Genomic DNA, 25807 nt, shown 5'->3' with positions numbered 1-25807 from the left:
GCCCTGGCCACAGCTGGCTTTCTGGGCTGCAAGTGCACATTGCCAAGACATGCTGAACTTCTCATCTACCAACATTTCTAAGTCTTTCTCATCACCTCTGCTCTCAGTCCATTTTCTGCCCAGCCTTTATTGGTGCTTGGGATTGCCCCAAGCCATGTGCAGGTTCTTACACTTGGCCTTGTTGAACTTCATGACATCCAGAGCCCAATGCTGTCTGTATGTCTGAACAGCCCTACTATGATAAATAACATCTATACAATTACAGAATTAATAGCTGGTGCAAAAGGCCAGGTAACTTTTCACGTTTCAGAAAATAGTTGTAATTTTCTCCTAAAGACTAAAAATGTTCCCTGCCTTAGAAACAGACAGGTCTCAGCAGATGTAATCCTTTCCTTTCAATTACAAGCTGCTTGATGGCCTCCATTATCCAGTGGTAGCAGACAAAGAGCGAATCAAATATTGGAGAGAACAACTAATTTTCAAGCTGCCTTTCAGTGCCTCAGGAAGCCACATACACTAACGCACTACCAAACATATCCTAGCCAGCACTCCTTCCTCTCCATCACCAAAACTCCACACTAACCTGTGACAGGTGCATCTATGTCCAGCAAATTCTTTTCCTGGCGGAGAATCGAAGCTCCCTCTGTTATTATTCTCAGAGCGACGCTCTCTTCCAGTCTCCCTTCTTTCATAAGGTGTGCCTTTAAGATATCCACACGAGGTTTTCCATCATTATCAAACACTTCCTTAGCTGTGAGACGATGACTTGGAGGAAATGGGACAGCTACATGAAAAAAACCAAAAAATATATGGTCAGTCTTTACAGAAAAGCTTCTATTACTGACACATTTCAAAACACATCTCTACTGCAGAACAATGTTACCAAAGATTTTCTACTCCCTCTTACAATTTGTGGTTTAAATTGTACATAGACTCACAAAGATACCATTAAAGTGCATGTATTCTACAAGATATATTATTAACCCATGCACGAAATAATTCATGCTTATAAAAAAATTGAGAGGAGTATATTTAGGCCATAATTACAGGTAGATACAGTCAATAAATCCCCCAAAAGGCATGGGAATACTAGTGAAAGGAGGGAACAGAGTTTAAACTGCTCTGGTAGAAATAGAGAACATTGGCAACTCTTTCATTAACGGCATAAAATGCACAAACAAGTGCAATATTTAATATCTGTGTGTGGACATGCATAGATACACTCCAATTAAAATTCTAAAACCAAGACAGAGCTCTCTCTAATGACTTTGGGTAGAGGGATGTAAGATGTTTGCCCTGTATAAGTAATAGCCTGCTGCACAAGATATATCTGAAACCCATCAGTGCTGAAGAGACCATTCCAGCACGGACAGGGCAGAGGATGCATCAGACTGAGGTTGGAAATAAATGGATAACTACAAAGCTTGTCCTGGCAACATGGCTGCAACTTGCATACTGTCCTCAAGTAAGGTCAGAGGCATAAACTTGTATGTTCCTGCTCTCCTGGGGCCAGTTGGAGCAAGAAGGCTCAGAGGTGACGCTGTCAGTTGCCAGGATGAGACTGGAACATTATCCCAGCTTAACCCCCCCCCCATCGCAGTTCAGTTAGAGTGGCATTAGGCAGCGCCCACTTCACCAGCCACAGAGTAATTATCCTGATCCCTACCACAGATGCAAGAGGGTCAGGTTGTTCCAGAGCTCCAAGCAGGGACAGGAGGCGGCCACAGGGCTGGTTTCAAGCTGGTCACATCTGCAGTGCAACCCTGTCCCTGCCAAAGGGTCCCCTGTGTAATATCTTACTGGCAGCTTCGCCCCATCACAAGACATGAGACCCTAACACAGCAGATGAATATATCCATTAGCTTCAGTTTTCTTCTACTTTCACCAGCAGTGGACTGCAAAAACCAATAACTCACACTCATTATTTAAAGTTCAAACCCAACACTCTTCTCTTACACTACCAGAAGTAACAGCAGAAAATAAAAAAATTTCACTTTACTTTACAGTTTATTTACTTTACAGAAAATAACTTTACAGTTATTTTCCACTGATATTTTTGACAAAAACAGCTTCATAAAATGCCTTTCCCCCCCACCTCAATCTTGTTTTTGTTCCTTTTTGCTGCTTCAGCAGTCCATTCACTGAAATAATCTGGTGGGGACTTATGAATGTGGGTATCCGAAATACAATGAAGCCTGACTGCTCTCAGACTTAAACACAGGGCAAAAGGGAGGAAAGGTGAAAATTTATGAAATAAACAATTTATTATGCAACACAGAAAAAGAATAGTCTTTTCTGATAAACAGAAGGTGAGGGATAGCTCAGCAGTTCTCCAAGCCTTGATCCTTTTTTAACAAAAACAAAACCCTGGAAGACTACCTAGTCCTAACGATTCTGCATTTCCAGCATGGAGAAAGGAGGAAGGGGAAAAGTTGGTACATATCTGCAATCATTTTGGCTGGAAGCAGCACATACCACTAGCTTGCATTCCTTAACAAGACAACAGCCACTGCTCCTCCTTAAAGGCATGATAATGCACAAAGCTATGCACTGCACCAGTACTTTGAGGTAACTACCATATATGCTTGTAATGCTGAAAGGAGATTTTTACATTTATAAAGACAGAGCAAAACACAGATGTAATGACAATAGCAAACAGAAGCTATGACATAAAACCTACTGATATAGGAAAAAATGACACGTGCTGCAGGACTGTAAGAGTTCTGCAGGCAGAGCTCCAACAAAGATGTACCCATACCTAATTAAAGAAAAAAGATACTGTTCCAATAGCAGATGATTCATGATTAATTAGCAAAAACATGAGTGACTGAATAGACCACAAATTGCATCTTCCATTATGAGAATATTAACTTTGAATTATTAACTTTGAATGTATACGTACACAGAGCTTCCACAGAAGAACAAAGTAAGAAATGGTCACATTCATGCAGAAGTCAGTTAAACATAATTTTTACTAATAACACCCACAAATGCGGTATCAACCAAAATCCTTTTATAAATACAACAAACATTTAACTTCCATTGCTTTATAGAGAGCAATGCTACCATCTGAATACACAGGTATCCATCTGTTTCTCCATTCCTTTTTCTCTTTTTCTGCTTTTTTAAACCTATTGTATTAGCATATATAAGTAAATAACAACGAATGCAATAAATTTGACTCTTATCAGAAATAAACCCTAGAATCTCATCAGACACCAACTGTGCACACAATACACAATGAGGAAGAGCACAGAATTGGGAGAGGAGGCCACCAGGGAAAGGCAGGAAGAGGAAGGAGCAGGGTACTGAGCTGCCAGCATTGAGCTCCTCGCCACGGCGCAGGCCCAGGGGATGTTTTTGTAAAAACAGGCAGGAATCTGTATTAAGTAAAGGCCATAAAAAGGGAGAGGCAATAAAATGTGCATCTACATATAAGACATATTTTTAGAAGTTTAGAGACAAATCTCACTACAAGACCACCACACAAGACTCATGCATGCCTAATCATACTCTGTAAAACTTAAAACCTGGACCGGTGTCCATCTCATTTACATTACTTTCTTTATACTGGCATAAAAAACAAACAAACAACTATTGGCCAGGCAAAATACTACCCTGGTAGTTTGGTCATAAAACATGGACCACAACCAAATGCAAAGAAACAGAGTTTAAAACCCTTGACCTCAGCCTGTCAGTAACATTCTCCTGAGATCCTAAAGCACAAGAAAATTCTCTTTAACCATTTCATAATGAGGATTTTTCCACTTGTGCTTTCAGGTCTCTTGAGCATGTTCCAGCAAATGGAGGAAAAGATCAACCTGTTCTTTTACTGTCCTTGCAGGCTCCTGCAAAACCCATCTCATCACTAACATAGCCACTGCAAAGGTCAGACATCATTAGTGTTTCTCTCAAATATTAAGCAGCCTCTCTGGAACAAATAAATAAACCATAAAGAGCTCTTCTTAATTAGAGTGGACCATGTGTGCTTGCATAAATAAAATACAAGCATGTGGCAAAGCAAGCATTATTTTGTTTATATATTATTCATTTTAAAATGAAGCTGTACACTAAATTAATACTCTCAGAGGAGGCTGCCCATAAGAAAAACTATCTTTCATCAATGTTCCAGTTCCCAAATTATCTCTCCTTGTAATGCTTGTCCTGTAATTTTATGCAATGGCTTATGCTACATGGCTGTACATAACTACAGCACACCATACTTTTATGACAAATATATGCTTGCTTTTTTACTTGCAAGGAAAACACACCAATAACATCTGCTAACATCTCAATAACCCAATGCACTGCATTTGTCTGACAGCAATTTGCAATTCTCCATTTTGAGAAACATTTGCACTACAGCCACGCCTAGAGCACAAGTTATTAAACACATTGACACTATGCCACAGGTGCAAAAAAGTTAAAAGGTCACTCGGAAGCTTTGGGTTTTTTACATCTACTTCTTCATAACCTTCAGACTCAGTATGCATAAAAGTTTCCTAAAACTATGATAAAAATCATCTCCAAAATGCCAACAAAAGTGTATTTTTTAAAGACAGGAACATTTTTAACAGTTAACTACAGGTTTTGCAATCTGACTTTGAAAATCTAACCCATTTCATAATGTGTTTGAACATAGAGCATAACCTTGAGCATTTCTGCTGACCAATAACACCCATACTGGAGTTTTTACTATTTAATCAGAGTTCCGCATTTCTGCACCATATTGGGTCTGACAAAACCTATGCGGTAACACAAAGATGCAGCAAAGATCAACTTTTCAACCTAAAGACATGAGTTTAACATTACCTAATTCCTGTACATTTGCCTATGAACTTCTGTTTTACTTGCTTTCTATGAACCTAAGGGGAAGGAACAATGACATTGTTTTTCAAGAACTCCACTTAATTCAGGTGACAGACTGAAACAAGAAGATGAGTCACTGCCATCCACAGCTGCTAAAGGGGAACAGAGTGAAACCCCCAGGCAGTGCAGGGCTCACCAAAGCAGTGGAAAAAGGAAAGGGAACTGCCAAAGTTGCTCAGCCATGCAAGACATGGAATTCTCATGTGACAAACATCCCCCCTACACAGATTTCCTCAGGCACCACATGGATAATGCTTTCATCTCCATACACAAGTTTTCTGGAGACAGATTCAACCATTCCAACACACTGAATCACTGCAATCTCTTTTTTAACCTGCATATTACTTCCTTAGCAGGTATTTTTTTAGGAGTACCGTACAGTAACTTGAGTTACTCAGAAGACAAAATTTCTTTTCAACATAAAATTTTGTACTATAGCATTCATACCATATGCAAGTTATTAGTTTTTTTGTGTACTTGGCAGGGAAATATGTCTACACCTGATAAAAAAAAAAATAATCCAGCCATTTATATGACAGCAAAAGAGCCAAACCAAAATCATCTCAGTGGAGCTAAAATGGAACACATGTTCTGATGTTTCCTAACAAAAACTATCAGGTTTCATTTTACATTAGCTACTGTCATTAGAGTAGGCACTGGAATTGGCAATCTCTCTCTAAAAGATCAAGCTTTTACCTGCTATTCTAAGACATGACGTATTTGAGGACTGTTTTTACTAAATCTGCTCACCAGATGGTGAAAGTGTTGGAAATTAGAATCTGGAAAATAAATCTACAGTATGAAATAAGAAGCCTCTATGAGGATTCCTATAGAAACTTAGCATAAATTTTTCTTCATTGCCAACAAGTTCTTGCAGTGTAATCAGAAGAGCTAGCATAAATTTTTCTTCATTGCCAACAAGTTCTTGCAGTGTAATCAGAAGAGCTCACAACCGTATTTGCTAAAAGACATAACTAAATTAACATCACTCATGAGCAAGGCTCTTTGCTTCACAGAAAACTGAGGTTTTCACTGGGCTAGCCAGTCAATACTGCAAAAAGAAAGAGTCCATCAAAAAGAATGTTACATGAAGACACTTTTGAGTAACAGCACCTCTATGTGAACCAAATTGAGAGCAGACAAGAGAGTCATACCTCAACAAAGCCCACATATACCAAATTTAGAGAGAAAAGAGAGAGGAGTTCCTTTCACAGATATCTCAGCTGACAACACGGAAAACAGGCCATTTGACATGAGGCTATAACACCTGTGGCCTAGAAAAAGCAGAAGGTACTACAGGTTGGCAAGGAAACTGCTTTTCAACAACACTGAGATGAGCCATGCTGGCATTTTTTTTTTGATGAACAAAAGCTCAAACTATAAAAATTTTTAAAAGTAACAAAAGACACTTCATCAAATACGCTATTTCCAATGAATATTTTTAATACATTCTGACACTTCAGTCATAACTAGGGAACGTAACAGCAAAGACAGAATTGCCTCAGAGAAGAGTGCCTAACTTTGGACAAAAGCTGTGATAGGACAGTGTTTGCAAAAGGAAGGGTTGTGCCAACCATGTACTGATCCCAACACGCTGCCATGTTGTTTCCAGACACTAAGGCTGTGGCGTTCTCATCAGTAGGCTTCACTCCTTCAGTGAAATGTCCCACTCTAAGACAACCCATTCCAGCACACTACAAACAGTCTTCATGCAGAATAACTCCATGACACCTCAGGAAGCACAACACCTTTACAGGATTTGAGCCTCAAACTCACAAGGGAAGGATGAAGTCTCAGCCCTGTGCACCTTGTTACTTCACAGGAGGGCACTGCCTCTGACCAGTTGTGGAGCTGGGACTGACTTGCACGCTGTGCCGCGAGCTATGCCAGTACATCTCAACCACATGGATAAGTTTTTGACAGGATGATCTCTCAACTGCCTCTGCCATTTTAATGAACATACAGGGATCTTTTTGCATCAGTGGCACAGCAGAAAGGAAGGACAATAAAAGTAATCATTAACTTGGACCAACAGAAGGGGGATGAAATCCTGTAATTTCTGTCTAATTACCAAGCTGAAGTACGATGGGCTGCCCCTGGGTGGATGCCAGGTGCCTGTTCTTATGGGATGAAAGGCTAGAGTACTACCACTTCCCACCATTTCAGGAATTGCTATGGCCTTTTCATAGCATTACTGGACTCCTCCAGAATACACAGTACCTAACAATAAGAAAAGTATATAGCAACGCTTTTCTTCAACTTTTTTAAAGAGCATAACCAATCTCCTCATAAATTCAGGTCAAATTATACTTGCAAAGAATCACCACAAGTAGCTATGTCACCCTTCAGTCACTTAAAAAAAAGTTAAAAACAACACTCACTATTTTAGGATTTGTTTTTCTTTATATTCACCTCAGGAAGCTTTAAAACCCTGAAGAAGAATTTACACAAAGACGTTCTTCCAAGAGGTTAGATAGAGCAGTGGCCCAATATTCTTACTCGGGGCTCAAATGAAGAATAGTTATAAAAACCACCAAGGCCTGGGTAAACACAAGATTCCCTTGGTGGTTTGACCCTTGACTGGCGAGTTGATTGACTCACTCATCTCAACCACTCTTGAACACTTTTGTAATAAATTGTAGTGTTGATATCAACAACATAGATAAATGTATATCTCTGTAACAAGCCAAATCTAACTCTAATTTTTAATCCTTATCAAGCAATTAGCAACAAAACTGGTTTTCAGTTTTTCAGAAAAAGTCAGAGAAAAAAATACATCAGAACTTTTACAGGCAACAGACACATCAGAGAGCATAGGAACTCTGAGAATCTTGGAGGAGGTACAGGCTGGAAAGGGGAAGGGAAGGAGGTACACTTTAAAACAACTGCAAGAAAGAAAAGCCTCCTAATTCAAAGAAATGGGTCTGTATGAAATATCAAATTGTAGTGGACGTGGTTATATACCGGCAGCATTCCCAGAGTATCTTTTGGCCAACTACTGTAATAAACAAACAAATCCTATCAGTCTTATAGAGCACAAAACAACACACATCCCTATAAAATATTGCAAAAGAATATTCTTTCCTAATGTTTGAGATCATATGCAAGTATCTTTGACATTTATGATCTGCTCTTATCCACAGTCCATGGATAAAAAATCAACTACAATATAAAGTGGAGGGGAAAAATTCAGTTCAATAGGAAACATTCCCAGTTAGGACCAACACATACAGTAAAAACTGGAAAATGTGATCGTAGCTTCCTGGCCTCATCAGAAAAGTTTGTTTTTCTACTTTGTTACACCCAAGTTTTTCCATAGGCCTCTAACTGAATACTGTTGAGCTTTGTTTTTATTAGCTTTTGGAACAGAGAACAATAATTACCCAGAGTTTAAATTCTTTTATGAAAACAATTCCTCTGGAGAAAATAGTCAGGGGAAAAAGAACCCTGTAACAATGGAAAATACCAAAGGTCTTCCAAGACTTAAGATAAGGAATCAGGCACAGTCCTCCATCCCCCAAAACACTTGAGTGACGGATAATTTCTTTTCTATGGTAAAGCTTCACTATTGTTCCTAATTTGAAGCAATTAGGAAGTAATTGCATTTTTTCAATCTACAGGGGGGAAAAACCGCAAACAATCAATTCTAGGACCTGGAAAACCTTCAGGTTTCAATACAAATTTATGGCACCATTTTCTTCTGATTTTTTGGTTCAACTTAAGTCAGTTGACACTACCAAATTTCAGTCTTATATAGCAAAGGCAGCTAAAAGAGGGACTGCAAATAAACCCTCACCTACAAAACAGAATTCCCTCTCCAACCTTCTGAGCATAATGAGATACCCTTTACCAAATTTTGTCAGAAATCAGCTTGGCTTTGAGGACTAACTCAAAAGTTTCTAGTGGCATGCAAAGGGGCAGAAAGAAAACACCATTTCCCTTCCAAAGTGTTCTACCAGGGCAACCAAGATTTAGCTTCAAAAAATTGACCACTGTACACAGCCTGGCACTTGTCAGACAAATTTGTTAAAACAAGTCATAGACTCATAGAATGGTTTGGGTTGGAAAGGACCTTAAACAGCATCAAGCTCCAGCCCCTGTGCCATGGGCAGGGACACCTTCCACTAGATGAGGTTGCTCAGAGCCCCATCCAGCTTGGCCCTGAACTCCTAAAAGGAGAGATGAGTAAGTGCAAGTAAAGCAGCCTTTATTTGGAGTAATTCTGTTTCCTAATACTCCTTAAATGCCACATTACAGAAATTGCTCTGCTTAAATGTCAGCCTGCAGAGGTTGATTCCTGGAACGAGAAACACCAGCACATCCCTGGCTGCTACAAGAAAGTTCACTGGGCAGAAGAAATGAAAAATTCCTACTAGCATTACTAAGTAATCATTTAAAAATATACATTTCACATTTCAAATTTAAGGCTATTTGGCACCTAGCCATTGATAACTTTATGTGCAGCCTAAGGACAAAGGACAAAGACAAGGGGGCAGGGATGCTAACAGACCAAGGTAGTTTAGTGCCATGTTGACCAAAGGACTTGCAAGTAACATCTTTGAATCATATAAGTTTTATTTTATTTGAAATTTTTTTAAAAAGCTCCGTTTTGGTGAAACAAACAAATAAAAAACTCAAACACCTTGCCTAAGTCAATAAATATGAGGATGGGAAAAAACATTTAAAACATTAATGTCTGAACTATGCCCTATGAACTAAATAAAGACATGGTGACCTGTAAATGTTCACCTGTTTTATTATTTTGCTGACCATGAGACATGCAGTAAGCAGCAGATATACACCAACACCTCATAAATTAGTGAGTCAAGTCTAAGGAATAAGCCTTACAAATATAAGTATGTGTAAGGACCAAGTGCAGCTGGAGCCAAGAAGTTGGAAATAGCAGTTGATGTGTGGGTGTTTTGTTTGCTTCAGGTTTTGTTTGAATTTTGGGATTTTTTTTTAATCCCAAAGAGCTTTGCTTATTTAGTAGCATTCTAGCCCTTGACAGAAGTTTTAAATCAGCATACTTCTGGATGAGTGAATATATACTGACTCACACTGGTTTAAGGTGTACAAGGAACTGGCCAGCCTCTGCACTTACTAGTGTGAAAAACATAATTTCAGAATTCCACTGAAACTGAATTCTGCTTGTTCAGCCATAATCAAGAGACAGGAAATACACATGCATTAAAAAAAACTGCATCTGATTATATAGTAAACTAATTTGTACTAGGCTACATGTATTATTGATCCAATAACAGCCCCTTCTTATTTAGGGGTCAGGTCATACACCTGGAAAAACAGCAACATAAAGAGGTACTAGCAAGTTCTTTTTCTCCCATGCAGTTTAATGTCTAGATACCAACTAGTTCTAACAGCATGGTTTGGCTTTGTCTGCATTAGGATTTAGGGGCACACACTTCATGTTACACAGAGCCATATTTTAAACAAACAAACAAAACCCCCATCTCAGTCTTCACTATACTCACTGAAATGCCTAGTTTCTCCTGGAACTCAGCAAAGGCTTAGCACAATTTGTTTCTTCTTGCCTGATATCAGAGATACGGCTTACCACTCCAAACTAATACCACAGTTCAAACTAGAACATTTAACAGTGGAATTCAACCCTTCAGTTTACAGAAGGGGCATAAGCAGAAGGCAAAGTCAGCCCTCCACAGACCCTGTAAGCACTGGTGCCTTTCTCTCCTGATGAAAAGAATTCAAACTCTTCCATGGGACTCCTATAAATAGTTTCATATACAACTTGTTCTTCTTCTAACATGCCCAAAGGACTAATTTCCCTGTGATGTTATTAGAGTTCACATAGATCAATACTAAAGATTATGGACCACATTCACCACTGTGCTATGCTGAAACGCCATTAAACAAATACCCTTTCTAATCCAGCATTAACAGATCACACTGAGATTTGAAACTGGGTTCAGCCTGCTCACAGTGTCTAAATAAAACTTACCAAACCAAACCCAGTGACACTGACATTAATCTCAGCAATGTGGCTGTGAATCAGCCCTGGTATTTTTGTTTGGTTTTCATGGCTTGCCTCTACCAGCACTTGTATCACGGAACATCCGCATGGAACTTCTGCCTTGGACTCATCATCAAAGCACATTTATTTCCATCAACTAACCTGCACTTCTGGAAAAAGTCGCATTGATTTTAAAAGTAACACAAGCAGAAATTTTAAGAAAAAAAAAATAACATTTTTAAAATGCAAGTTTTTGTTGATTGGAACATTATGTGGTTTGATAGGCACTTGTTTTTAAAACTTTTTCTTTTTTTTTTCTCAGTACACATGGCAGAAACAGTTTCAAAGCTCACAGTAAAAGCTTCTAGTCCTGTATCTAAAAGGATACTTAACTCAAATGCTCCTTTTATTTATTATAGATGCTTTTATGTCTTTTGTAAACCATATCTTCCCTCAAATCTCAATTGCTGCTTAATAAATGTTAGATAAAAATAAATCTGTCTAAATTTACCATTTTGCTCATACTCTCTGAAACATCCTGTTCTTAAGCAGAACATTGGAGTTTAAAAAAAACAGCTTAATGAAGCAGTGAGAGAACCAGACACCTGTGCTTTATTCCCAGATCTGTTGTGTAAAAGCAATATTTTTTTTTGCCAGTAACTAAACATAGAGAACACACAGAAAGAGCTCAGCACTGGGGTGCTCAGGTCTGTCATGCACCATCATGTGTTGGCCATGGTGACTCTGTGATGCCTCTATGAAGACCAGCACAGCACAACAGGACTCAGCACACTTCCCCCAACAAAAAAAAAGTCACAGAAGGAGCACAGCTACCAGAGAGACATCAAGAAAACTCTCATTTGAGAGTTTGGATTGGGACTCTCTCATTTGCTAATGGTTAAGTGGCATCAGGCACTTTCGGTCACATCTTGGGTCTCAAATCCTTTAATGCACAACAGGTCACTATTATTTCAAACCAAGATCAAAAGAGATTTCAATCAGCCACTTATCCAGCGAAGTGCTGGCTGAGAGACCTTAGGTCAAAATACCATCTTCCTCTACCTTGACCAAGACAAAAATATTTTTCCACAGATGACTCAAAAGCCATGGATCAGATAGCAAGAAAGGAAATGTGATGCTGCAGCCTAGGTAGCTGTGCAGGCATCAGGGAAACTAAACTCATGCGTTTGGCTACCAAGGCCACTTTCACATTAGATATTCACTCATTCCCTAGAACCAGTAAAAATGGCCTCATCTATTGCAGGGGCAGGAATTTTGATGTCAACATTCCCCTACTGCACATATATATTTTTTGGGTCCTAAGGAATCCAGATTCTTCTTTTACACTAAGCAGATAACTTTTTGAGACAAGCTGAGGACACTTTTTTCTTCCAGGAAGAAGTAATAGAGTGTTAGTGCACCTTCCCAGAGATAAGAACCTTTACTCCTCCTTGAACTCAAGTTTTTTCTAGCCTGAGATGAAAGTATGGCTACAAGATTAAGGGGGGACAAGAACAGAGAGACAACTGTGCAGGTTTTCGCTGCAATATGGCAGTATTAATATCAATAGATATTAGTATTAATAATGAATATTTGGACAAATAAAATTAAGATATTTTTCACATAAAGAACCATAAAAAGCAAAAGCAGAAAACAGGATTCAAGTGCTCTAAAAATATCTCAAGTTTCTCAGATTTCTGCTTATACACGAAAGTAAGGACCATGAGCCAGAGGAGAAGCCTCAGATGGTATTTATCATGGAAATTATATAAATAGGTCCATTCACTAATGGATTGCAAATGACAAGACACAGCCTACACATTTCACTGCTTCTTAATCTCCCAAGTTCATTAACTCACTGCATTATCAAGAAATGAGCTTACCTGTAAGGTGCATCAGAATTTTTTATTAAATTACCTTAGCAAGAAACAGAACTTCACCTGTGTCATATATCACTATATCAACATTACTGATCTAATATAGCTGACCTGCTTCATTAGTACATATTATTATAATGAAGGAAAGCAGGACCTGGAGAAACATGCCATAATCACAACCTAGCACCAAAAAGCCATCTGGCATCTACAATCCGTGATGTGCTCCTCGGCTTTTCTCACTCAGAGCGCTGCACTGTTCTGTTTTGTTACATGCATTACTTCATTTCAGTGCATCATCCTGACCCACGAAAAACAGTTCTGACTTAAATGGAACATGGGGTTGTTTCCTTCAAATGGATTCAAAGATATAGTCCCTGCTACTTGCAAATCAAAGCAGCCTCTTTCCAAGAACACAGTCACTTCCCATGCTGAGCAATGGGCTTGTACTAAGTGTATTATAAAGACCTGCAGATAAAAGGCAGATTTCATGAACCAAATGATGGAGTACAAGGACAGAGAATTCACTGTTCTTGCTTCATGCAGACCTCCCACTGTTACCAGAGAGGCTGCAGGAAGGTCAAAGATGTTCAGGGAACAGAATACTTTTTAGCCTAAACAAGCAGTGGGAAACAAAAAATATTTCAGGCGCACAGCACTACTCGAAACATATCTGTAGCCACACACACGAGACTTTCTCCTGTTTGCTCAACTCTTCTGCAATTTTATGTAGCGGTTTGAATAAAGCCTAAGGAAACAAGGATCAATAAAATTACTTCTCACAGACTTCTACACAAAACCATCTCCAAGACCTCTAATACTGCTGGCCTCCAAAATCAATGGAGTAACAATATCAACGTAACAATGGATAATTCCCAAGGCATTCAAAATTTAGGAATATTAAGGGGTTTGTTGCTGTCTCTTCTTGCATTCTGTTTTAAATGTAAATTTCTAATGCAGCACACATTCAAAACCCCGGCAGGGCCTCACTGTGTTGTAAGCTCAACTTGTGGAAGGCAGAGTCAAAATCTATGCCTTAGTGAGCTGAAAGGTAGTGGCAATTTGCACAGTCAGTACCACTTCTTTTTGTCTCACATGTTGTGACCAAGGCAACAGTCACTCTGGGGACCAGCATAACCGAAGGAAGAGCCTTTACAATCTGCAGAGGTATCCCAAACTGAGCAATATTCCTTACACGTCTCCTATATCAAGAGCTTTTGTGGAGGGTTTTTTCAAATACATTCAGCTCTGCATCATTAAAAATAATTGCAAAAATTACAGTGATTACACTTCCTGAAGTGATTTCTAACATGTTATCCTGCACCATTTGCAGCAAAAGCATTAGTACTGGTGTGGAGGACAGAGACAGCACACAGACACGAAGTATTTATAACACTCATCTACACACAATTATTCTAAACAAAAATCTCTGATACGCTTTGTATTTAAAGATAACCTACCAAGGAAATAATACACACCACGGCAGTATCAAGACAGACTGCTGATGGCCTTATTACACACTCTTACATGTTTAATAATAAAGAAGTGAATTACGATTACAGAAATTGAAATTAACTTAAATACTCACCAGTGTGTGTTTGCATGCACACAAGTGAAAACTCTGCAGATTACAGACTTTATCTCTTAAAGCTAAACAGAACTAGAAAGAAGTACCAAAGGATACCCTGACTTGTAATTCCTTTTCACACAAAAACAATCCACATTGCACACAGCTGAAGAAGTTAAAATGCTTTTCCAGGTTTGCTGACAGGTAACATTACATTGCATTGATGTGAACAAGTGGTCGCTTCTGACAGTGCTGCCCTAAGAAATTGAACTAGTTTTGTAGAAGTTTGGGTATGTGTCTTAGAAGTCTCTAAGACTTCACACAAAATTCCATCTGAATTCAAAAGGTAATGGACACTAATCCACATGCTCCCAAAAGCTTCAAGCCTCATATTTAGCCAACACTGAATGGCTGCAAGGCTTCTAAACTATACTAACTCTTGATCAATACAAATACAAGCACAAATTCCCAAAAGCACACAACCACCAGAAACATCTATTCCACATGAGATGTTTTTGAGGGAATAGTTAAAAAGAAATGCATCTCAGGGCTGTGAGTATCCCAGACAATTTGGATCCTCAGAACCTTCTTATATAATGCATTATACCCAAAGTGTATACCAGAAGAAACTCCTCAGTATAGGCTACATTCACCTGGACCCAAATCACTACACCAGCCTTGCCTCTGTTCAGTTATCTCCAGCACAGCCATTATCTCTCAAAGTAATATTGCTCAGAGAGGAAAACACAGGAATCTCCCATGTTTTATGGGCAGCCAGTGGCCAGCTCCAAGCTTGAAGTACTGAAATGCTATCTTTTATCACCAGAGAACTTGAGGGAGAAGATGGGTCTTGCAAAAGCCCTTCCTGTTCCACAAAAAAAAAAGCTTACAAACAAATTAAACCCAGGCAGACATTGCAGGTAAGGGCCCTCTGAGGGACAGATGCCTGTCTCCTCCCCACCCTAAGGACTGGAGAGCCAAAACAATATTTAAACTTGCTTCTACACTTTTTAATAGCTTTTTTAATATTTGTGATGAAACAGATAGTAAGCAGAGTGAAATGTCTGCTTTTCCTGACTTAACTGCAGCTTTCCAGAATGGCCTAAAGTACTTCCTTGTAAATGCAGCTGAAGAGCTGCATTATTAATCTATTGTATGAACTCCACAAAAAAGATTAAGTATTCCAGTATAAAAAGAAAATAGCTTAACGATAAATAAATTTATAATTAGTCAACAGAGATCAATAACCACCTCTGCACTGAAACAAAGTTTTTTTCCCCTACAGAGTTTGCTATGACCAGATACACAAAACTATTTTTCTATACTTGTTAAAACTAGCTCCTTGTAAACTATGCAGTAGATGTGAGAACAAAAAAAAACCAAAAACTGTTTGAGACCAAAATGTTCCCAGTCTATTAATCAGGTTCCAGTTCTAATACAGAGCAAAGCCTATCTTTTGCCATTAACTTCACATTTTTCTAGTAATATTCATCTAAAAACCCTACAAAATCTGCCTCTCTGAGACTGCTTCCTCCCTTCCCCATATACTAAAACATCAAAATTACCATAAAAGACAGTTGTATGTTTCACAATGCTTATACTGTATTGCATCAGACTTACTTAACAGGACTGATTCCCGTCACCTAACACAGAAAATCTCAATGGGAGCTGCAAAGGCCTAAGTGATTTTCATCTAATTTGGTTTTGAAAATGTATCATTGTGTATCTTCTGAACACTGAAGTCTGATTTACATCTTTTTATTGCAATGCAATAAACTTCTGTGACCTGGGGGTGTCTGTGTAGCCATTACTTCTCCAAAACCCAGCCAGCACTTCCACTGTAACTAGGTTCCATGCATTCCACTTATCACCCACCAGTGGCCACCTAATCTGTTGGAGTCTGTGAAAAAAAAGTCCTTGGTGGGATGGTTTTGCTGTTGTTGTTTTGGAGTTTTTTTCCTATGTGGGGGAAGAATATATTTCAACTGCCAAAAAAAAAAATTAAACTACAAAATGATACATTTAATTACACTCATTATTTGTTTAAAAGTTTTTGCTTTCCCCTATCTAGCTCCTTCAAACTCTGTTAATCTTTGACTGTTTTGTGTTCCTGAATAGCTTTAAAGAAGACTCTTTAATAAAATTATCACTATTTTATTAGGCAAGAGTGAGACTACTTCCTAACAAAAATAGCAGCAAACAAAAGGGAAGAAATTTGCTCTGTTGAAGATAGGTTAATATTTCTAGTGTTGTCTTCTGGGGAAAAAACACAGAAAAACCTACACTGAATTAGAGTCACTAAAGAAGCCCTGAGGAAAAACATAAAAAATTTGTGGACATGCAAGTAATACAAGAGTTACCTTTTTCACTCTTTCTACTGCCAAGAGGATGCTAATGACTGGGATGATAACTGTGAATTCAGAACCAGCACCAGTTTGCCTCCCAGCAAACTACAGTCTATTGAATTTGCAGCAAAACCAATCCCAACCTTTCACGTGTTGTTCCCAACCTCTCCGAGTTACTTCTACAAATGAATTAAAAGACACCTGTTAGGAAAATCAAGAATTCATCAGATGTTGAATCAATTATTAACCACCTGGCAGCCAGCAATATCTTCCTCGTATTACCAATTCAGTGTTCACACTCGAAGACAGAGATTAATGCAACAAATACATTTTAGGTGCACATTTAACCAAATGCACCATCAGTTCTGAATTGAGTCCATAAATGGCTTACTTTCCTGCATAATTCACATTACAAATAAGATCCACTGACCTTTAATAGGGTGCAGGAAAAAAGAGCAAACCAAAGTGTGATTTAACTACAACTTTCTGAGCACAAGTTGAAGCATTTTCAATTCTTTTATCAAATACTCAGTGAAACAGAGGAGATTAAATTAAGTGCACTTCAACAGAATCATTTTCTGCAGAATCAAGCAGTCTCAAATTGCTCTGCAACTTGATAAAGAGTAGAAAATCCTGCATGTAAGTGAAAAGCAAGTACAAATGTATTATATATTATATTTGTATGACACAAAGATTAAGATTAATATTATCTTAGCATTAAGAACATAAAGATACTAATGTGTACTAAGTAGGATTTATCACACAAGAAACAAAATCCTTTGTGCTTAATGTCTTGAATGTGTATTAACAAAGTCTAAGACCGCCACTGGGAATTTCCCAAAGCACCCAAGAATCCATGCCTTATCCAGATGCAAGAAATTCAGAAAGTTCTAACTCCAGTTTTTCAAGTTTTATCACTGTCCATCATGTTGTCACAGAACAACTTCCACATTTCTCCCGGTTCAAAGATTAGACTAATGATAACTTCAAAGATTGCTGGTTTAATTGCAACATCATCCATAAAGGAGAAACATGGATTTAAAAGATCTATCCCCCTGCTGCCCTAGATGCACATAATGTTATAGTTCTCAATCTTCCTCATGCTAGTTCAGCATAACATGTCCTAATTAAACCTTAAAAGTTAAACACATTAATTTTTACTAATATTTATCTTTGCTCTTGCATTCTTACTATCTTCTACCTGAGGTACCATCAGACATGTGCTTTGGCAAAGTCTGCATCATTCTCAAGAGCCCTGCTCTGATATTATATGGTACAGGTCTAATCTTACTGAAAACCAAGAGACTCAACTGTACAAAGGCTTAAAACGGCTACCACACTTTTAAGGCCACCGAGTTCAAACTCAAACTTAATTATTGTGTTCTGTGGGATACATTAAAGAAACAGAGTACACAGATATTCAGTCTTTTTACATTATCTGAAGATCTTAAAACCCATGTTCCTGCCCTAATAATTTAAAGATACTTAAATACTAAAATGAATATGTAAATACTAAATGAAAATGTAAACTCGGAAGGAAATTCTACATTTAAAGCTTTACAATCAAACTTAATTGCTTCTGATTTAACTCCTTTGGGGAAAAGACCTACCTACTTACTAGAATCTCAGTTTTACAAAAAAGTGATCTCTAAATTACTCAAGTCTTATGTTCATATTTTGTATGTTGGTGATATCACTGTCAGAATCCAAACTGCTTATAGTCGGGGCAGACACACAGGAAACCCATTAATCCAAATTCACACTCTTAACCAGCAACCATCAGTTGAATCAGCAACCCTGGCTGACAGGACAAACAAAACACTACTGAATTTATGATAGTATTTCCCTCTTCTGCAGGCAGCCAAAATAATTTTGACACATTTATGTACATCAACTTTAGCAGCAGGTGTCAAGTGAGTTAACTTGTTTGTCTATTCCCCATCCATCCCAAGCTTAAACCCTTCCAAATGGAATCCCAGAATGTTTGCTGGCTAGAAGCTATGTATGAAGCTATGCTTTCAAGATGAAAAAAAAGTATAAATTGCTTGGGCTAATCCAGCAAGCAAGAAGAAAACATTGTTCCTCACAGCACATGCAAGGCAGGGGACGAAGAATGGGTTTTCTGAGGTTCACAACATCCCAGAGAATGGAAACAAAATATTGTATATCCATCTTTTTCATATGAGGGACTGTGATTTTTTTATATTGAGACAACATAGATAAAACATATTATGCCTTCCTCTATAAATAAAAGGCCTTGGCAGAGATCCTGCGGAAAAAAACGGATCTAGTTTCCATAGCAGTCCCTCTTACCTCGAGCTTCACCCCAAAATTTTTCGGATGCACGTTGGACTGCTTCCAAATTTGCTCTTCTCTTTGGAATTTCAGACTCAATAATGAGATTAACATTGTGAAATCACAACTCCAGCAATGCTCAAATACAGCAACTTCAAAATGAGTTTGTTGTAACTTGTAGACATTTTAGCACAGAAAGGTTGCTTCTCTGTGCAAGGAACCAGGTCTATAAGCAAGGAATAAAGCATCACTTTTCAATGGGTGTGGAAGAGCTGCATTGCATGAAATACTTAACAATTCACTCAGCTGAACAAAGTTCTTACATTTTCCAGCAAAACACAAGTCAGAAGCACACTGAAGATGTATTTATTGCGAAAATCTTGCCACAGGGAAAATAATAACTGTCAAAAAGCAAAATATATACTCAGATATGTATATGTTCATGGAAACAGGTTAAAACCCTCTCCTCTAGAACTCAAAATGAACCTAAAATCACACTGCATTCTATTTTATTTTTCCATCACTATGAAGTCTGCCATTCGCATCATTTAACTCTACCTGGTTACCTGAGAAATGAGATTTCAAACACAGTCTTGGCTTCTCCTTCCAGTGTTCAGAAGCACATAATTGAAAAATCCTAATGGTTAAAACACAAGCACAGAGTCAATGCATCTATGAGGCAAAGACAGAACAGGAATGTGCATGTTTCTCTGAATAATAGGCTGGTACAATTAATTAATAATAGAAAAAGACACACTAAAACCACATCCAGAAAAAACAAATAATCTCTCCTGAAGCAGTAACAAACAACACACGATTTCCAAACAAATACTGAGGAGCTCTATAAAGATAAGTTTATCCATGACGCACAGAAAAGGTAGCATTTAAAGAGGAGGCTGTATTATCTGCCTTTGCCTTTTATTATTAATTATGTTTCTCTCCTTCCCTTATATCCTTTTTGTGAAGGCTTGGGCCCAAGGAAAGGCTTACCCATTTACAGAATTGAAAATAACCCCAACATCTGGTAGATTGCATTAGCTCAGCCTTTCAAGGTTTGCCACAGAGCCAGGCAACATTCACCCTCACAGGCTCCACCAAGAAAGTTCTCAATGATTTGTTCCCCCTTAATATAAGGATTGTAATTGGAATATTTTTATTCTTATGAACAAATATTTGTAATATTGCATGTCAGCCTGCAGGACTTTATAGCTCTCATGGTATGAGAATAGCTGGGGTTTGGATGAGGTTTGTTTGGATTTTTTTGAGGTGGACATTTTTTTGTGTTCTAACATTTCAAAACAAACATCTAATACCTCACTAGATTTATATAAACAAGAACCATCATCATAATACAGCCAAGCTTTTTGGTAGATTAGGATTAATTCCTACTTTTAAAAACAGAGGAACAGAAAAACCTGGAGTTGAGGAACTTTCTAATCAATGGATTTCTGCCAGATTAATGTTTTGAATTCTCCCATTTTCCTCATGGTTTACCCCAGCATTCAGAACAGTCTTTTAGTTTAACTATGCTGTTTGGTAATCCAGAGCTGCTCCAAACACATGAGCTGTAGGCACACACTGCACAGCCGTGTCTTGGAACTTGCCCTTTGTCCTTCCCCTAGTGACATCAGCCTCTCCATTTGCTGGGCACTACTCAGGTCTACTGAGCATCAGGCTCCTGGCCTTCCCAGAGTGACCCATGGGAAGATGATCCTGGAAATAAAAGGGACAAGAGCCAGGTCCAAACTTAGCAAGGCAGAACTGTAATTTTCTTATGTTTTCCATTCCCATGGGTGCACTCACATTTATCTACATCAAACTTCATTTACAATTTTGTGGCTTAGTTAAGCAGGACTGTAAGAGTGTTGTGCATTTCTTTAGAGCTGGCCCTCAACTACCCTGAATAAAGTGGTACTTCATTACCTCACTGTTCACCTGCTCTTCAAAATAATTTATACAGCCAACACAACAGGGAGTAGAAATCTCATTTTTTCCAGTATGTTATTACAATGTTTCCAGCTTTCCACAGTTGATACTGCGTATTTCAAAATTTATTTATACTTGAAAGTTACTGTTTAATTTGACATTTAGGGCTACAGAACACAGTGCATTTCTGCAGGGGAAAAACACCCCACTGTCTTACTCATACTCTTCATTTTTGGCAGACTCTCTCAGAAACACTTTGTCTCATGGCAGAGATCATTATCCTGAGATGATGCAGCCTGTGTGCAGGAATGAACTATGTGCCATTATGACTCTTGCAGTAACAGACCTGATTCCAGTTTCACACTGTTACAACACGTCACACTTTGTCCTTATTTTATTGCTCTTGAGTCCATTAAGAATGACAGCTTGATCTATTATCAGGGACTTGGCTCAAAGGGAATGTAAAATAAGAACTCCAACTTCAGCCTAAGTACTGCACCATGCTACTTAGAAAACCAGAGCAAGCTCGTTTAAATGTCATTTCAGTACACAAAAAGCTTTTTCCATGTTTACAACACCCATTTTGGCTTTTGCTAACATCCCATTTTATAAAATTTCAAGTCAACCTGCTATAGCAGCTTCACTGCAAGATGAACTAACAATCTGGTGGGCCTCCTGTCCTGATGACCCCTGAAGCACAGGGATTTATTTTCAAGAGCTAACACAAGTTAACAGAATACAGAATGCAGACCTGGTGAGACTTCACACATTTAAGTAAGGTAGTAGGTAAGAGGAGAGAGGAAAAGTAGTGAAACAGTTCAATGCTTACACTTGTAAAGAAATCTAACTTAGCAGCTTATGCCTAGTGAGGAGACAGTGAGAGGCCTGCAATTCAGTTACTGAAGATAAATAAAGGAGGAAATTTTTCATAAACTTGAAATATATGGCCAAAGCTTAGATTAATGCCCAAGACCTAACAGATGGAAGATGAAATTAACAGCCACCAAATTCAGGAATAAGACTTCCAGTCAGCATATCTTGGTTTCATACAATGCCTTAGTTAAAGATAATAATGGATTTACCTCTGTGCCCATCAGCTTCAGCAACTGATAATTTTTAACACAGTAAAGAGGAAGCAGAAACTAAAAACTGAGCCTAATAATAAAAACAATATGGGAAGTGACAATCTGCAGAGCAGTAAGAGGTTCACCTGAAGCACAACAGCAAAAGGTGTATATTACATATATTACATATACAGCCAAGCCAAGCCAGGAGGAAAACAGGTCTCAGATGAACTGAGAAAACGCAAATTTTGAGCATGTAAGTAAATACCTTGTCAAGTATCTGCATAAGTCAGGGGTGTGAGGAGGAAATCAAGGGAGTGATTATTCTCCTGTACAGTGAAGAGTCCCAACAGTTCTTGTTATCTTTTCACACTACACAAACATTTCAGAAGAAAATACGAGAGGCTAGCATAGGAGGGCTGGGGTCCAGCTCACTACAGCTTACCATGTCTCATTGCTAGAAACTGGTTTGAAGACTGAAACATGAAATTAATCTCTATTCATAATACCATCTCCCTGTACTGTAGCCATTTAGCATAATTAATTAGCAGAGATTTCCTGAAATATTTAAAGAGGAAGATAATGGTAACGTGGGATAGAATCACAGACAAATGCAAGCAACTATTGTGAGTTACAAGTTAATTATTTCCTAAAAAAATCTCTTCCTTCTGAGATTTTCTTAGTGGTTTTTCAGCTTCATCTGCCTGTTCAGATTTTAACAGACATTGCTGCTTGGACTAGAATGCAAGAGAGACAGTGCAAGACCTCAATTAGAAATTCAAAGAATGGCTTTGAGGAAGATGGTTTTTCCTTTTCTAACTCTGAACTCTACATTGCTTTTGTCTAACTTCCTCACACAGGTAACTTATCTTTCCCTTCCCTCCCCCCCTTAATTACAAAAGACAGAAGTGGTCCTACACCTCTGTGTGCTCTTTTTTCATTTAACTAATTGCATTTCAGACTCATACTCAGGAGCATTTCAGAGGCCTACATAAAACAGTTGGCTGCCAAAATACTTGCTTTAATGATTTTTCAAACCATTGAAATGTGCTTATCCCAGTATCATTAAAAATCTCTTCATACATAACACTTTTGCAGTCTTTCACTGGCAATGCATCTTCATAGGCAGAATATTTTCAGCACTTCAGTACTGGGAGGAAGGGAGAAGAAATCTGAGAACTGCAAGCACGCAGCACAAAGAACACAGGCAGCACAGGATACCCAGACCTCGGCTTGTCAGAGGTGCAGTGTCTGCACAGCTCTCTCCCTGTTCACCCAAAGTATAAGGCTTCTGACAGTCACCCAGTGATGCTTGTTTGCTTGTACATGGATTGAGACAGCCCTAGCAGCACCACTCTGTCACTCCACTCCAGTAGTGAGGGGAACATCAGCTAAGGGAGACTGCAGTGCAAGACACAAGGAAGTCCAACAGGAGGAAAGAAAACCAGAAGAGGCAGCAGCCTGTGCTCCAGTCTCCCGTAACTCCAAATAAAATGACTGCAGAAAAGCCTGCACAACAGCATTAATTGATAAATGTGACTAAACAACCTAACCTAAAGCAGAAATCTGTACTACTCTAATTTGAACCTTAGTCTCCAACATTTTCATTAATCTTGCCTTATTTATCATTTATATCTTTAGAGTCTCACAGGTGGGAAAAATTCTGAAGCTAAGGACTGCATGGACAGTTGGGTGCTGAGCAACTCTAAGGATGGAGACTCTACAACCTCTCTTTACCATGCTCTCGTTCCAAGGTGACCAAAAGTCCTAGATTGGTATCAAAAGCTCAGCTACACAGGGTACACTCAGCACGACTGAGGGAGGAATCAATTCAAAGAGAGAGACACTTTGATTTAAATATACCTACAGAAGAATGAAGTGAGGGGAGTATTATTTCTGAAATAAGAAATGAACTAGCATGTTCTTGGAAATTAAAATTAGGTAATGACAGGTTTCAGGTGTGATACTGCTGCCTCCAGAAAAAGGCCAGTGAGTATTTCTCATTTTCTGTTTTAACATATCCTTGCAGTCAGTTACAGTGAGAAGGAAAAGATGTATCAGACCATTCACAGAGCTGTATTCTCTACTGCCCGACTTTCTAGGAATTATCAAGAGAGTAAAATGTGGTCTTCCAAAGCCTCTCTCTTCAACACTGTTGACTTGTAATCACAAAACTGGGTGACAAACATGCATATACAAGACAGAAGAACTTTATCCCTTGAATACTTAGCCTTTACAGTCAGTCCCTTCAAAATCCTCGTTCTTCAGTGACCACCATCACTGGCCTTCCCAATCATATTTAATGTAACTACCCATACACTATGAAATTCTCTTTAAAGGAAGTCAGCTGCAAGAAGCCATGAGAAACGTCATTTCTTTGAGCACTGACATTACTGTCCCTCCTTAACAATCAATAAAATAAATCCCTGCACGTGCCCTTCACTTGGCCACCATCAGAAATCAATACTGAGAGGAATGAGGAACCATGTGCTCACCCGCCCCTCTCAATGCTGCAGCCAGGGAAGGGAAGAACAAGCTGTCTGGAGGACCCCTGGCAGCTACTTCACATCTACTTTCAAAATCTCCTGCAGGTGCCAACTGCATAGATTACACAGCTTTTCATCTGCTTTACAGCAAACAAAGCAGTTGCCAAGATAAAGCCACTTTGCAACCCAGCAGGGTTACAGACACACAATGGCAAATTTAAAAGGTAATAGGAAAAGCAATAACCTACCACTACCCATTCTCTCCTGCCACTGTCAGACTAGGCTGGAAACCAACGACTGACTCTGACTCTAGTAAAGGGATGAAGAGAAAAAGTGGATAATCTTCAGGTCTTTATGCAATTCTGCTGTCCAGACAGAACTGTTCCCCCTTCCACTCTCATGTACTTTTTTAACATTCCCACATACAAGGGATTAAGACAACCCACTTCCACCAGCAACTCTTGCAAATATTAGCATTTGAAAATTAAGTTTAGATCATGCAACAACTCACAAAGGCACAAACAAAAATATTTCATCTAACATAGTGCTCATTCCAGTCATTTTTTCAATAATTTTCTTTTTCCTGGTCAGATTTTTTTGGGACTAGGATAAAAGGCAAGCCAACAGAAAATGAGGTTTTAGCCCAAACCCCAACTATGCCTGAATCAACCAGCAAGATGTCTTCCTATCCCTGAAATCTCTTGTTATCCCCCATTAAGGACAGGGATTTACAAAGCAGAAATTAAATGTCAGGTTTTTAAAATTGTACCAGTTGTACACTGGTTTCAACGTGCTTTCGTCACTGTAAATCCGTTTAGCTTGCTGCTGTGCCCATGACTTTCTTGCAAATGCAGGTTTCCAGTTTGGGTTTATGTCTAACAGTAGCAAAAGCTGTCTGTTTTCTGTGTTTGGAGACAAAATACAGGAAATTATGCATCTAATCTACAGATTAGCATAAGGAGCATAACTATTTTTTCACAGCACTCAGGAGAAAGCAGCTGAAACTCAGATGAACATACAAGATATGTTAATTTCCAAGTAAAATGCAGAGGAAGTAAGGGCTTGGTCTGAGCTCTTTCACATAGAAAACAGGAGCAGGGGGATGCACTCAGGGTTTTTTCTCAAATGTTGGACCTCCCTTATTTTATTAAAGGTCTCTTTACATTCAGTATACTAAAACTAGGATGAAAAACAAACTCATCTAGCTCTGCCTGATGCAGATATGAAATTATAGTTAGGCCATATTTAGACTTTTGGAGATTACCTAATTTACTGAACATCAAAGCTAGATCAGCCTGTTTCTTTATGCTTTGTTAGATGAACCTAGAAGTTTGTTCAGTCAGAGGACTGGTTGTCACATGCTCAAAGCATTTCTTACTCTGAGAGGAAGCT

General features: G+C 38.6%; 1 protein-coding gene across 1 annotated transcript in view; it reads right to left on the bottom strand.

Annotated features, from left to right (window-relative positions):
* The window catches only part of PPP3CA (protein phosphatase 3 catalytic subunit alpha), a 169283-nt gene that overhangs the window by 99156 nt on the left and 44320 nt on the right, over positions 1-25807 (bottom strand). Inside the window, exon 2 of the mRNA XM_031066361.1 lies at positions 584-784. Within this exon, the coding sequence (XP_030922221.1) occupies positions 584-784 (201 nt within the window). The remainder of the gene's footprint in view (positions 1-583; positions 785-25807) is intronic.

This window comes from Geospiza fortis, unplaced genomic scaffold (genome assembly GCF_000277835.1).
Source record: "Geospiza fortis unplaced genomic scaffold, GeoFor_1.0 scaffold11, whole genome shotgun sequence".
NCBI lineage: Eukaryota > Metazoa > Chordata > Aves > Passeriformes > Thraupidae > Geospiza > Geospiza fortis.
The sequence above is the reverse complement of the archived record's forward strand: the minus strand, read 5'-3'. Positions and strand labels throughout refer to the sequence as shown.